This window comes from Paramormyrops kingsleyae, chromosome 6, assembly GCF_048594095.1.
Source record: "Paramormyrops kingsleyae isolate MSU_618 chromosome 6, PKINGS_0.4, whole genome shotgun sequence".
NCBI classification, from domain to species: domain Eukaryota; kingdom Metazoa; phylum Chordata; class Actinopteri; order Osteoglossiformes; family Mormyridae; genus Paramormyrops; species Paramormyrops kingsleyae.
The window spans coordinates 20,653,517-20,667,680 of NC_132802.1; the positions used below are offsets into that span (position 1 = coordinate 20,653,517).

General features: G+C 49.0%; 1 protein-coding gene across 2 annotated transcripts in view; it reads right to left on the bottom strand.

The window, feature by feature from the left end:
• Positions 1 to 14,164, bottom strand: part of LOC111855146 (plexin-A1-like) — a 147,187-nt gene that overhangs the window by 60,098 nt on the left and 72,925 nt on the right. For both annotated transcript variants that reach the window (XM_023833862.2, XM_072712861.1), the window contains exons 4-6: positions 11,721 to 11,858; positions 1,393 to 1,493; positions 26 to 149 (exon numbers count right to left, since the gene is read on the bottom strand). In XM_023833862.2, coding sequence (XP_023689630.1) covers positions 26 to 149; positions 1,393 to 1,493; positions 11,721 to 11,858 — 363 coding nt within the window. The remainder of the gene's footprint in view (positions 1 to 25; positions 150 to 1,392; positions 1,494 to 11,720; positions 11,859 to 14,164) is intronic.

Sequence of the window (14,164 nt, forward strand, 5' to 3'; positions counted from 1 at the left end):
CGGAGGACGACGTAGAGGGACGCACCTGCACCTCCGACATGGTGACGGAGATGTTCCTGGGCTGCACACTGAGCTGTACGCACTGGCGCAGGTCCGAGGCGAAGCGCTGCGGCTGCTCGGCCCGCTCACAGCGGTCCTTCCGGGAGCAGCTGTGGGGGGGGGGGGGGGAGGCAAGGTGGTCAGAGGACGCCTGAGTGCGCAAGCCCAGCGGAAGCCCCGTAATGCCGAGACCGCCTCCTAAATGAGCCTAATAAATAAGCTTTTTTACGGGTTTAAAGATCTGCTGAGCAGGCTTTATTTCTGATCTGGTGCAAAACACTGGGAAAAGGAAACGCTGGCTGGCTGGCTGGCCGAGGTTAGCGAGTCAGCAAAAGGGCCCTGCAGCACTCAGAGATCATCTCCTCATTCATCACCACGCCAGACCACGTCACAGCCCTTCATCATGGTGGTGTTTTTTTGTTCCTTAAAGGAAAAACAAAACCAACCAAAATTGCCAATCGGGTCACAGAATTAGATGTTTGAGTTGAAAAATTCAGAAATTTAAAGCAGCATGAACTAAAATATGACAAAGGGAGGGAATTCACATAATATGTTACATTACAGTTGGCTTTAAAATACCATAGTGTGCTGTATGCAAACACACACATACACACACATACAAAAAAAAAAAACTCACACTTCGGCCATTCTGCTTCATAAACGGTGGATGTATTGAGCTGGTAATGAACACTTCACAGTGAGAGAAGGTCAGACATCTGGGAGTCAGACCAGCTACAGTCAATCCTGATGACACCCTTGCCTTTTTACACCAACAATTAAAATAAAGTCCGATACAGTTACATACTACATACATAGTCTAGCTAGTTTATTTCCGCAACTGCTTATAATTGTAATTTCTGTGCTGGCAGATTGGGCCATGAGCAGAAACACAGGACCTGCACCTCAAGACCATCGCCCAATCACACTCAAGATGTCCTGTCTGTACTGAGCGAATCACAGTAGGGAAAAAGGCATTTACACTTTGGCATTTACACAAAGCAGGGTCAGACAGTCACGTAGCAACCGGGATTAGGAACCTTGCTCAAGGGCCCAATGGCAAAATCATGCTGCCTGCCATGGGATTTGCACTCCTGCCCTTTCGATCACTAGGCCCTAACCGACAGAGCCACGCACTACCAACACTTCAGACAGGAAAGGTGTCTAGTTGCACGATAACTTGTGGATATACTGTAAGGGTGGCACCATCTTAAACGCCAGTTTTTTGTAAGTGCCTGATCATGTAGGGTGTCTCCGAGAACACGGGCCGGTCCCACCAGCCAAGTGCTGCTACGTCCCAGCTGAGTGCGGCAGTCTCACGCCAACCAGGAAGCGCGGTGAAAGGCCTTTACTCACACATTGTGAAGGACACACCAGCCGCAGTGGGGGTCGCGGGAGCCCAGGCACTCCGCACAGCTGCTGTACTGCTCACAGCTCTCCACCGGCACGCGGCTCACCTGTGTACAAAAACAAGGGGGGGGGGGGGGTCAGGTGGCCGTGCGTACGGGCTGGTAGTGCTGCCACCTAAAAGGAGAGAATCACACCGATTTAAGGACGGGCACTGAGGTAGACAGGCGGGGACGCCTTGTGAGAGGGCTTGGCAGGTCCCCATGGAGAGGGGAGGGGGTGGCGAGTCCCCATGGAGAGGGGAGGGGGTGGCGAGTCCCCACAGAGAGGGGAGGGGGTGGCGAGTCCCCACGGAGAGGGGAGGGGGTGGCGAGTCCCCATGGAGAGGGGAGGGCGTGGCAGGTCCCCATGGAGAGGGGAGGGCGTGGCGAGTCCCCACGGAGAGGGGAGGGCGTGGCGAGTCCGCATGGAGAGGGGAGGGGGCGGCGAGTCCCCATGGAGAGGGGAGGGGGTGGCGAGTCCCCACGGAGAGGGGAGGGGGTGGCGAGTCCCCATGGAGAGGTGTGCTCACCCCCCTACCTGTATATCTGCGGGACACAGACCAAACAGCTGGTCCAAGACAGTCTCTGCTGGGTCCAGCCCAGTATGCACCACCACACGGCCAGACATTTATCACACAGCTCACACAGCAGGCCGGCCGCTTCTGATAGCTCCACGCATGAATCATATGAATCACGTGGACATCATTTCATCTTTATACATCCATTTTTTCGCAGAAGGCTCTGGGGGTTTGGGGTGGATTCCTGTTCCCTCTCCTCCATTGTATTCTGGCCTTCATCGCACAGCAAATTCAATATTGTTTAACAATAACCACTGTTGTGTCTGCTGCTGTTAATTTGATTTCAATAAACTTGTAACATTTTGGTAAGTCTTTGTTAAGTGGTTTGGGGCAACTGTGAATAAATTGTATGGAGGCACATCCTGCATTGTGGCCATAAATCAGTGCACGCGCTCACACACACACACACGTGTGCATTCACATGAAGGTACGCACGTGCAAACACACACATACAGACACAGACACACGCTGATATATGGGCTCTGTGTCAATATTCCCTGTACAGCTAAATCTGAAACATAACATTATACTGAACTATAAAACTAGTATTACAGTATCAAGCTACAACTACAGGCCACTTTTAAATCATGTTGGGGGGGGGGGCATTAATTTAATCCCTGAATGAGAACACTAAACAGCCATTCCATGGTGAGTAATTACATATAAGGGGGCAGTGAGAATCTGGGGCAAAAATCCCCCCCCCTCCCCCGCCAGATGCAGAGACTTTGTACAGAAAGAGAAATAGGGGAGTGGGGGGGTGAACAGATGTGGCATGGTGCCTGTCACCTCTACACCCCCCACATAGACCCTGGACTCCTTAACAAGGAGCTGATGCTAAAATATAGCAGGCAGTCCAAACACCTCCTGATCCAGATGGGGCTTGGGAATGAGGGGGGGGGGGGGTCTTTATCACATACCATTTAAAAGTAAACAGGCGCATATGAGCTCCTCATCTGGGTCAGGAAGAGCAGAGCAGAGGGGGGAGAAGAGCAGAGAGACTGGGGACTGGAGCAGCTCAGCAACGACTGCGACAGGGGGGTAGGGGGTCACTTTCTGGGCAGGTGAGGCAGGCAGGCGCAGCGCGCTCCCTCCATCTACACCACGCTGAGCAGCAACAGTGCCGACGCTGCGAGCAGATGATCGATAGGCTGCTCTTACGACACAGCTCTCCTCCCCAAAAAGAAGAGGAAAAAAAGATTGTGTTTAATTTGGTCAAGGAAAACCTGTCTTCTCCTCCTCCTCCATATTTTGGATTTGGGCCGAGTAGAGAGAGACACACGGCTTAATGAAATCATACATCATGCTCTCTGGTCCAGACGCCGTCTAAATAGAGACCCCCTCTCCCCACCCAACCAAAATCAAAAATGAACCTCTGCACACAGAATATGATAAAGTGAAATAAGTCTATGAGAGACACGTGTTAGCGTGTAGAGGTCAGGCATGCTGCTCCTTAGTAAGCCTGTGACGTCACCTGGACATCAGGACCTCGTAGGGGCTTAGAACTCCATTCAGCCTCAAGACTAACAACTAATGAAAACCATAAAACCAAAAAGCCTCACTACCAGGGAACAATTTGCGGGTGCAAACCGCATGCAGCACTCCCCGTGCTCCTCTTAATGCTTCATTCTGGGGCCAGACACACCCCGCAAGAAGGAAGCGTGCAGCCCAGGACACTGCAGATATCCAGCCACAGGGGACCCCACTGCCTGCTCGAGCTGCAGCTGCACCGTGCAGCAGCCTGCGTGAAGTCTGCCATTCACATGCAGCAGCGTCTCAAAGTGGGCCAATCACACACACACACACACACACACGTCAGGTAAACATATCTCATTCATTTCTATGGGAAAAATGCTAACGCTAACTGTAACAACCTTATCCCCTACCCAGCCCTAACTATAACCATAAGTAACCAAGAAAAATACAAGAGTTTCTGCATTTTTAGTGTTTTCATTGCAGTCACATTAAACTGAGTTTTCCTGGTCCCCACAAGGTAAGGTATACCTGGACCACACACACACACACACACACATACACACACACTGCCCTGTCTGCAGCTAGTGTCCTAACCAAAGACCCACACAGCAGCAGCATCTGGCTTATCAAAATCCTTGGTCACTTACAGCAACTGATGGAAATGCAGAGAGCTTAATGAATCAATAGCAGCATATGTCCGACGGGTTTAGTGAGTGAGGATTAAGGGGGTGGAAAACCCCGGCAGGATTTAACAGCAGCCAGGGATCCTCTGCGTTCCTATTTGGGGGGCAGAGGTGGGGTCGGCGGGTTGGGCACGCACGGGTATGCTCTTCCTGTTCTGCTCCTTCATTCAGTACAGCACCTGGCCATGGGAGCACATCAAATTCACCAACTGCATAGTTCACCGGTGAAACACTGTCAAAGTTTACATTTCAGATATCAACAGGTAGTTTCTTCTTACCAATTTTATTTTTTCATAACTGGGACAACTACCTTCCCTAAAAACTTGAGGCTGTAGTTTGCAAATCCCAGTTTGTTTTGACAGTTTTTTAAATATGTAACATGTGCTAATGCAACAGGATATTGGTATCATTAAGGACAAATTGAAAGGAACAAAGAATTTTCTCCCAGGATAAATAAAGTGTATTTTATCTTAAATAGACAGCAAATTCAGCAGCAGTTTTGATATTTGTGAAAGATTTACAAGTAGAGAGTCAATCTAGCTCTGACTGAAGTTAATTTTACTCTATTTTGAGTCTAATCGGTTTAATTTTCACTGTTTTCATAGAGTTGGTGTAAAAACTTGTGGTGTTAAATTCTTTTCAGTAATCGTTCAGAAAACCCTGTATTTACAATGAACTCTACACCTCTCAGACACTTTTTACTCTTTAGAAACTTGACGCAATTCATTTAACAGCTAAAAACTGCAACATGCAAAACAACTCATTTAATAAAAAAAAAGTCTGTGTTTTCATTTAATCAGAAAACAACAGAAATATCTAGTGTAATTACTGCTTTGGCAGTTCATGTGTGTTCACTCCACGAGTGATAATTGATTAAAGCTGCCCAATAAAAAGCAGGAGGTTTATCATCTAGAGGACAAAGAATCAGATCTTTCTCTATGGAGCCATCAATGCCTCTCCTTTATTGCATATTTTTGATTTTTGCATTCAGTATTGAGTACATGAGAGGATACTAATATTTTCTGAGGTGTTGGCGTGAGTAGCATGCTAAAGACCAAACTAATGATGGCCATGGTAGCTAAAATAGTTGTTAATGTTTGCCTAGAGCCTAACTTTCGACAAAGAATAAACTCAACTGTGGCTGGTAAAACAGCACTCAATGTTCATTTTATTTTAATGTTCAGTCAAATAAACTGTGGGGAAACGTGACATAATGTTAGCTTATAAAGCCTGCTTGTGGCTGACTTTACATGAATCAGATCATTCCCTCCAGGAATTTTTCATAATTCAATTTTATTGTTGTTTTTTTTCAGAAATGATTTAAGCACATTTTTGATTATAGGGTTCTTTTTTCCCTAATGTTACCAGGGATAATGAGTGTTTTTGTTTTCTTTCCTCTGCAGGCTGGTAAGGAGCCTTTAGCTTAGAAGCAGGGCTGCCAACTTTGGTCAGCTAGCTGGAGTGAGATTTTCAATTCAAGACACGTCTGCACACACATGCACAAGCATTTACATGTATTTAACAGTTTTATTACCTGGAAAATAGTTCAAACTACCCCAGCACGTGATGTAGCTAATTTTAGGTTTATAATGGAATAATATAGATTTGCCATAAGATTTCTTGCATGAGCACGAGACTCTGAAAGTGTGAGAATTGACAACCGTGTTAGACATGACAACACTGCGTCAAAGCTGTGTGTTCCTCCATGTATCCAAAATCAGAATATCAGAATACTTGTAACAGGTAATCAAACTAAGGTCCGTAATGAATCTTCTACAAACAAGCTGAACGGTAGATGTTTGGCTGAGCCAAACTCAGCCCACCTCCCATCTCCATTGCCAGTGTGACACTCCAGCTGCAGTAGGCTGGGAAGAGCTTCTAGAATGTGATGGACCAGCCCCACTAAGAGGCCAATGAGGATGGCTCACCCTCAGAGCTGAGCCAATCATATGGCAATGTGGCATCCACCAATTAGAGGACTGATCACTACCCACCATCCAGAAAGCTAACGTTCATCTGGCATCACTGTTGATCCAATTAAACCCATTTGAGAAACCCTCATATGAACAATGATAAAAGCAATATAGGAAAAATAGTTACTTATTTTATTTTGCATACATGATACAGCTCCCATATAGGTGTGTCATGGAAGCCAGAATTTAATGGAGTCCACTTCTTGTATGCCAATCAATACAAAGGCCCTGTCCACTTCAGACAAATGGAACACACCTCACTCTGTGTGGCCAAAGAACAACTCCAAAGAAGCCAGTGGCTGCACTATCAATCTTCCAAAACCAGTTATCCAGTACAGGTTTGTCAGGAAGTACAGGGTGCAAGGCTGTGAAAGTCACAACAAACATCCCACACTATGGGCAGTTCAGTGCATTTTGCTTCAAGTGCACGACTTTGAACACCAGTACGGATGTACAGGGAGGAACTTAGCACAAGCACGGGGAGAATATGCAAACATTACACAGAACTGCAGGAGCTTTGAGAACACAGCACAAACAAAGGGAGAACATGCAAACGCCTCACCGAACCGCAGGAGCTTTGAGAACACAGCACAAACACAGGGAGAACATGCAAACGCCTCACAGAACCACAGGAGCTTTGAGAACACAGCACAAACACAGGGAGAACATGCAAACGCCTCACAGAACCGCAGGAGCTTTGAGAACACAGCACAAACACAGGGACAACATGCAAACGCCTCACAGAACCGCAGGAGCTTTGAGAACACAGCACTACCCACTGAGCTACCTTTGGGTACATTATACTAGTGGTACATTATTTAAAAAGATAGATATGGCATGTAAAAATGAGGAAGGGGGGATTAAAGAAACGAACAGTATTATAGCATGAAAAATTACACGCCATCCAAGCCTAAGATGCAGCCTAAACCAAAGGCAGCATTTGAATGCATGATGTCACTTAAGTTTTAAGCTATTTTATACACATAAGCCTGTGTTAGTGGTCTAAGGTCAATCGACTGATATTTCAATTTCACAGCACAATTTAAACAACTGTTTAGTTGTTGCTGTTGGCATTCCATTCCTGTTGGTAGCTACACAAATAAAAATGTGTCATTATATATTATTGCCTCCTCGTCATTTCCCTCACTTAAGACCACTCTGGGTTTCATCTTTCACGGTTTCTTGTTGTACACAGTGGGCCTGGGCTATTGTGCAACGCTGGGCTGGGTCTATAATTGTGTTATAAACATTCAGATTTCTTCAAATGATAAAAATCCGAATGCATTTTTAAAAGGACATTTCCAGCCATTATATGTGGTGACTGTCAAGCACCTATTAGCAGTGGCAGCATCAACAAAAGAGCTCCATCAGAGTGTCCCTCAGGGGCGTCGCCGGCGGGGCGACGCCAGAGGTTATGGCACCTGTTCAGAAGCCATCCCTCACCAGAAAATTACCCTGTCTGACAGCATCTCTTTCAGACACTGTCACCCTCAAAGGAGCCTGTGATCCCTCACCCCCACGCTCCCGGCTGGATGCTGCTCTCGAGAAAAACAGCCCCCAGAAAGGATGACCCAGGCTTGATATCCCATCAACCCTTACTGTACCTGGGGGAGGGACTCGTGGGAGATAGAGAGGGTGGGTCACACAAACACATCAAAAAGAAAGAAACAAATAAAAGTCTTGAACTCTTGCAAATAAAAACACTGCTGCACATAAATAAATAAAAGCAGTTCAATATTCAGTTGCTTGTTTTTTAAAAAAAATTTTAAATTTAAAACCTCTCCCCCGGGAGAAGGAAATGGTACGAGCCAGACACCTGCTTCCCTCAAAATGTTAGCATGGGCCTGGACCCTGCCACAAATTTTAGTGGGGAGAGGAACATAAGAAGAGAGAAGCTGACAGAGAAACATGACTGAAAATTCCATTAGCAGTCTAAAATTAAACATCTGAAAAAGCCAGCATATTAATTTCATCTCTCTTGATCAACACTGAAAGGCTGATACAGTTTCTCATGAACGGCCAGTGTCTGTGCGACAGAGATCCGGTAGCGTTTCCAGAACCAACACTGGCAGTTCCTCTGGGGGTTTCTCGCACCACACAGAGGCTTGTCAGGCAGGGTAGGATGCGCGGGACCGGAAGGAGCCGGGCAGCAGGAGCTGCGGTGCTGAGGAAATGCGACGCAGAGGAAATGCGACGCGGACACAGATCAGCCCGGACTGCTAATGCCTTTGGCCCGGCAAACCACAAGCAGAAGCCTAACTCTCCTAGGGGGGTTGAGGGGGTGGGGGGGCAGCCCTAACAAGTCCCCTGAATATGAACCACTTCCAGTTCTGCTAGCTGCTTCATGACCAGCTCGCTCATCCCGTAGCAGCCCCCCCCAACCTGCCCCGGAACATGCAGAAGCAGGGCCTGCCGCCCCCAGCTGTAATTGCCTCAGTTATGGGTGGGGAGGGGCAGCTTGTTAATAAACACGGCTTGTTAATAATCCTGGGTCTCCACCAGCTTGCGCTCTTCCCTCTTCTCCTCCGGGAATATTACGTCCTGCTCGCTTCGCTGACCGCAAACACAGGTCTGATTTGCATAACAGCGGCTTTCTGCATTCGCGGGAGCAGGGCTGCGGCGCCTCTGCGTTCCACCGGTGCGGGTGTTTGTCTGCGTCTGCGTGGGCAAGTCTACCTGGGCGACGTTCGTTAGCCGTTTCCCTGTCACGCCGTCGCCAGTGTCCACTAACAGGCGAAAAAGATACAACGGCAGCGATTGCATCATTACCGCGATGAGATCATGCTCGCCATGGAGCGCCGGCATGCCGTTTGTGATGGGATAAATGCCAGGCAGTCTGCCACATGAGCTCTCCCAGTGACAGCATGGGTAACAAGTGCCAATCTCAATGGCCGGGGGCAGCTTTGTAAGTAGGCAGACCCCCAGAAGCCCCCGACACAGGCCTGTGGAATAGAACCGGGCTTTTACCGCTCGGACAGAGCCAGGTCCGGCACATAAGCATGTCAAGGTGACCCCATCCTAGTAAATGACACAATGAGAGAAGCTGCCCCCCCAGAGCACGTTGGACCCAATACCCTACCGGCCACAAGTGGTAAACAGAGATACAAAGGGCTGGTATCAAGGATGTGGGATGAGCACCAGAGGCTCCTGTAAAATTTAGTCTTTCCATGCAGAATGGTTTTACTATTTGAATATCAGCGGGGGAGGGGGTTCTACAGGCCAGACACATTCAACTCACTGCTGCAGTGCAAACACAGTTCTCCAAATTAGGCATTTATAATAGAAACTGTGTAAACCAGGAAAACTGTAGCTGTATGAACAGAAAAAGGTGGGAACAGGTCTAGGAGACATACAGACCGCATACAGACCATAAGAACATAAGAAATTTACAAACGAGAGGAGGCCATTCGGCCCATCAAGCTCGCTTGGGGAGAACTTAACTAATAGCTCTTAGTTGTTTAAATCTCATCTAGCTCTGATTTAAAAGGAACCCAGGGTTTTAGCTTCCGCTACACTAGCAGGAAGACTATTCCATACTCTAACTACACGCTGTGTAAAGAAATGCTTTCTCAAATTCAGTTTAAAATGTTCTCCCGCTAATTTCCACTTATGGCCACGAGTTCTAGTATTTAAACTAATACTGAAGTAGCCATTTGGTTGAACAGCATCCAGACCTGTTAGAATCTTATAGACCTGGATCATGTCCCCCCTCAGACCGGGCCCATTAGGCTATAATAGATTAAAGTCTTGTGAGGGGACCACAATTTGGCTCCCCCTAATCTAGCTTATCCTCTGACTATGCTTAAGATCACCGGCTCCCTCGTCAGGCCGCAGACGGGGAATGGGCGAAAGGGCGGGCACAGCCAGGCACTTCCTTCAAATGATTCTTGATTCTGCACTGGCGGCAGCACTTTGGACCTCTGCAGTTGTACGGCAGACTGTCCCACGGGGGCAGCTATAACGCAGGATTCAGGAACCGCGTGCGCAGCGCGCAATCCATCAATAACGGTAGATCATATTCACACTGACACATCTCTTTTGACAGTGAAGACGCCTGTGATTAGGATGATAAATAACAGAAATAATAAAAAATAATAATAATCATAAATAACAATACATCACAGAGGCATTATGGTTTCCCCAATGAGAGGCCCGGGTGATTTACCAGACACCATGGCTGAATGCAGCCCCCCCTCCCTGTGGGAAATATCCACGGCAACGCATCAGTAGACATGTCAGCTGACACCTTAATGTGCTTCTCTTGTGTGCTGCTCTATACAGGGCAGGAGGCAGAGGCCAGGCTGGTCGTTTGCAGCAAGGGAGAGGGGTTGGGTTGGGGGGGAGGGGTGTCTGGGGCGAGGAAGATGGGCATTAAAAAGCTCTCCTCTGGGCCGAACAACCAGGAGACCCATACCAGCTGAGCATAGGGAGAGGAAGGCTGAGTCATGATACAGATAGTAGAACATTCCTCGGCTTACAGGGGTGAAGGTCAGGCAGATGAAAGAATCGCCTCTTGTCTTGCTACTCATCATGGACAAGAGAGATCTGGCCAAGGCTTGAGGAGACAACACACCATCTCAGTGGCCCCTGGACGGCAGAGGGACAGTCCAGCATGGTCAGCTAGGAAGTGGGGGGAGGGGGGCATTCTAGTGCAATTGCAGCCATCAGAGACGGCAGCAAATTAAATAGACAAGCAAGCGAATTAAAAAAAAAAAAAAAAAGATGCAAAAAATTCAGGCATCCTTTCACAGAGGTGCATCTGTATTCGAGAGTGCAGGCAGGCTGAAGGCAGCCCTCCGCAGGACCCCTGACCCCTCGGCCGGTGGCTGCCACGGATCACAGCTGTGAAGAAGGCGCTAGCTGCTGGGGGGGTGGGGGAAGGTGAAGGAAGTAATCGAGGGTGTACGAATGTGCGGTAACAAGAGGCTATTAAGCTGGCGTGTTGATGCGTCTCCCAGCCCGGAGTACAGGGAGGCTGAGAGCAGCCCCCCCTTCAGTCACATCCCCACCGCACTTCAGGAACTACTCAGCACCCCAACCATGCCTCGCTTCTCCCCACTGCATAAATTGAGAAGGTTTTTTGGGCCGCTGCTCTGTCTCACATGGTGAATTAGTCCCTGCGGTCTCTATTCTGAGCTAACGGCACTCACCGACAGGGTGTCCGTCCCAAACAGGGGAAGTCCCTCCCCCCACTTCCTAGCTCACTGGAGGAGTGTGTCTCAGCTTTAATCAGGGGGGGGGGGGGCAGGTGAAGGTGCAGACAGTGGGGTGGGCCTTTATGCATACACACTTGGGTTGAAGGGAAGGGACTCTTAAGGGACTTGATAGAGCCATGATACAGTGGATCAGGAACTAGCCTGCGCTGACGTGGTAGAAGGACTGAGGGACACATTCACTGTGTAACTACACATAAGACTTAAGGCAGCAAATCCTCACACAATGCTCATAGGTCCAAAAACGTGCAACATTTGGCAGTAAAGAACCAGTCTTTTGATTACTAGACATACAAATCAAGCTTTAACTACTATGTCACTGGTGGGCAGCTGCCACCACAGAGAGGTAGCAGCCGGAGGCGAAGGCCAAGCTTGCCTGCTTGTCGGTGAGCGTGTAGATGTACTGATGGTCGGGGCTGAACAGCAGGTCCCTGAGGATGGGGCTGTCCGCGCTGACCGCCATGTCCTCGTACAGCTGTGCCGGCTGGCTGGAGCTCACAGAGTTCACCAGGATCTGCAAGGGAAAACAAAACACGATGGCACCACTGTCCAGACTTCACGCTGGCATGCATCGAGAGGACCTGGGGTGGGGCAGACGAGGGGGCATGGCACAGGGAAACCGGCCATTGCCGCTGATGGGAAGGAACGATATCAAAGATCTCAGTGCGGCCTTGATCAAACGCCCTGCGCAATCATTTCACCGTCACCTATCCCGAAAAAAAAGTGACAGACCGGGAGTTAAGAAAAGAATCACAGAAACATGCTGTCCCTTGGATAAGTGTCGGGCTCAGCTGGACCCGATCCACCGCCCGCCCTATCTGGTTCTGTGTAAAGTCCAATTTACTGAATATCGAGCGTTCGCAGGGCTGAAGTCGAATCTGTAACGAGTTGGCACCAGGTGCTGCACTTCTGACAGCCGAGGCAATCCGAATGTCAGCCATTATCATCAAAATGAATACATTCACGCTGGCAAGATTAAATGAGGAAAAAATGATATCCATAAAACAAAGCAAAGTTATTAGCTTTCATAGAATGTCAATACAGAAGAGGGTCATTCAGCAACTGTAAATACATACACGAAAATCCAGCACTGTGTTACACGCAAATAGTAAAACATCACTTATCAGCTGGAAAGTGAAACGCTTCCCCTCACAAGACTTCAATCTATTATAGCCTAATGGGCCCGGAAATGATCCAGTTGAGTTTTTAAATCCATTACATGCACCTTGTTTGAAATTTCCTGCTTCTGGAAGGGCCAGACTGTAAAGGTGAACGCATTTGTATGGCCTGCGTGGAGTGTGTCAGCGAGGACACTGCCCCCCCACGCAGGGACGACGAGGGCGCCCCACACAGGGCAATGCATGGCAAGCAAAACAGCTGGTCGATGTAGCAGTTAGTGAGGCTGACGATGGGGGAGGGGTGGTCACAGGGTCATGGGTGGCCATGACCCCCACCCTAACCCTACACTGTGGTGTTTCTAATGAGCTCCCAGTCCAGAGTGACTAATGGCAGCTGTCGTCTATGGGGAGAGAGCATGGGGGTCGGGGGGGGCATATCATACTGGGGAAGATCTTCCACATATAGGTCTATTGAATGCTAGCAGAACTTCACAAAAACAAGGGGGGGAGTCCTATTATGTTTAATGGGGGGTAGTTTGAAAAGCCTATTGGCCCACAGCAGGGAGGAATGTGAGCAAAGAAGAAAGTATAAAATGGGGCAGCGCCCCCCCCCCCCCCCCCCCCCATCGGCACTGGATATGGCTCATTACAGGCCCAGCACCGCTATCAGCAAGGACACCACATCCTCTGCTTCTGGACCAGCTGCCAAGGAACTTGTCCATGTGGGAGGAACTTGTCCTATGGCACAGGACATATCCCATAGTCCTTTGTGCTGGGCTCTACACACAGGAACAGGCCACGCTGACCGCCAAGACAAACAAGTGGCCGGCGGCCCCTGGAACCCACCCCACAATCCCCCCCCCCCCACCGACCCACCCACCCCCGCCTTATCTGTCATTCCCGCTGCACTCTTTTCTGAGCTTACTCATCTGTAATCAAATATAATTCAATTTAGCCACAATTTACCCTGAATGGTCCACCAGGGACAGCACCTCTCTCATTACAGGGAGATTTTCTAACACTAACCAATTAGGTGACGTTAAACAGCCCCCCCCCCCCATTAGCTACACGGCAGTGACACGCGATCTCCCTGTGTGGCGTGGGCGTACAGCCATGTTCTGCTCCCTCGTCCGCCATCCATTCCAAGTCAAAAAGGAGAGCTGGCAGAGAAATGCGAAGGAGACCAAAGAAATCCGCAGTTTCACGGGCAGGCGTCAGAACAGGCCATGCAAGATGAACCCCTGAGACGACGACGAAGAAAACAAATTCGATTCCCCTGACAGATCAGCTCTGACACCGGCCACCCTGCTGCAGATTTGTGGATAGCCAGCTCACACTCTGCTGCCTTTGAAGGTCCGGCCATCGCACCCTATCCACACTGCCATACCGCCCACCCGTAACTGCCCCCAAGTCTGAGGCTGTAACCCTCACTGCATCACCCTCACTGCATCACCCTCACTGCATCTCCCTCACTGCAGCCATCACACGTGCCCTCGGTGCGGCTCGACTCAAAGCTGGCCACCCATCCAAGTTCATGCGGAGGGTCAGCTCTGCATCCTGAAACTAGGACAAGTGGCAGTGGAGCGATAGTGGACCTAATTCCACCAAGTGAAATCCAAAAAGCCAGTGTGTATTAACAGAACACACACACAAAACCCAAACTAGTAGAACATACTGTTCCTTTTTTGACATGTTTTGTCCT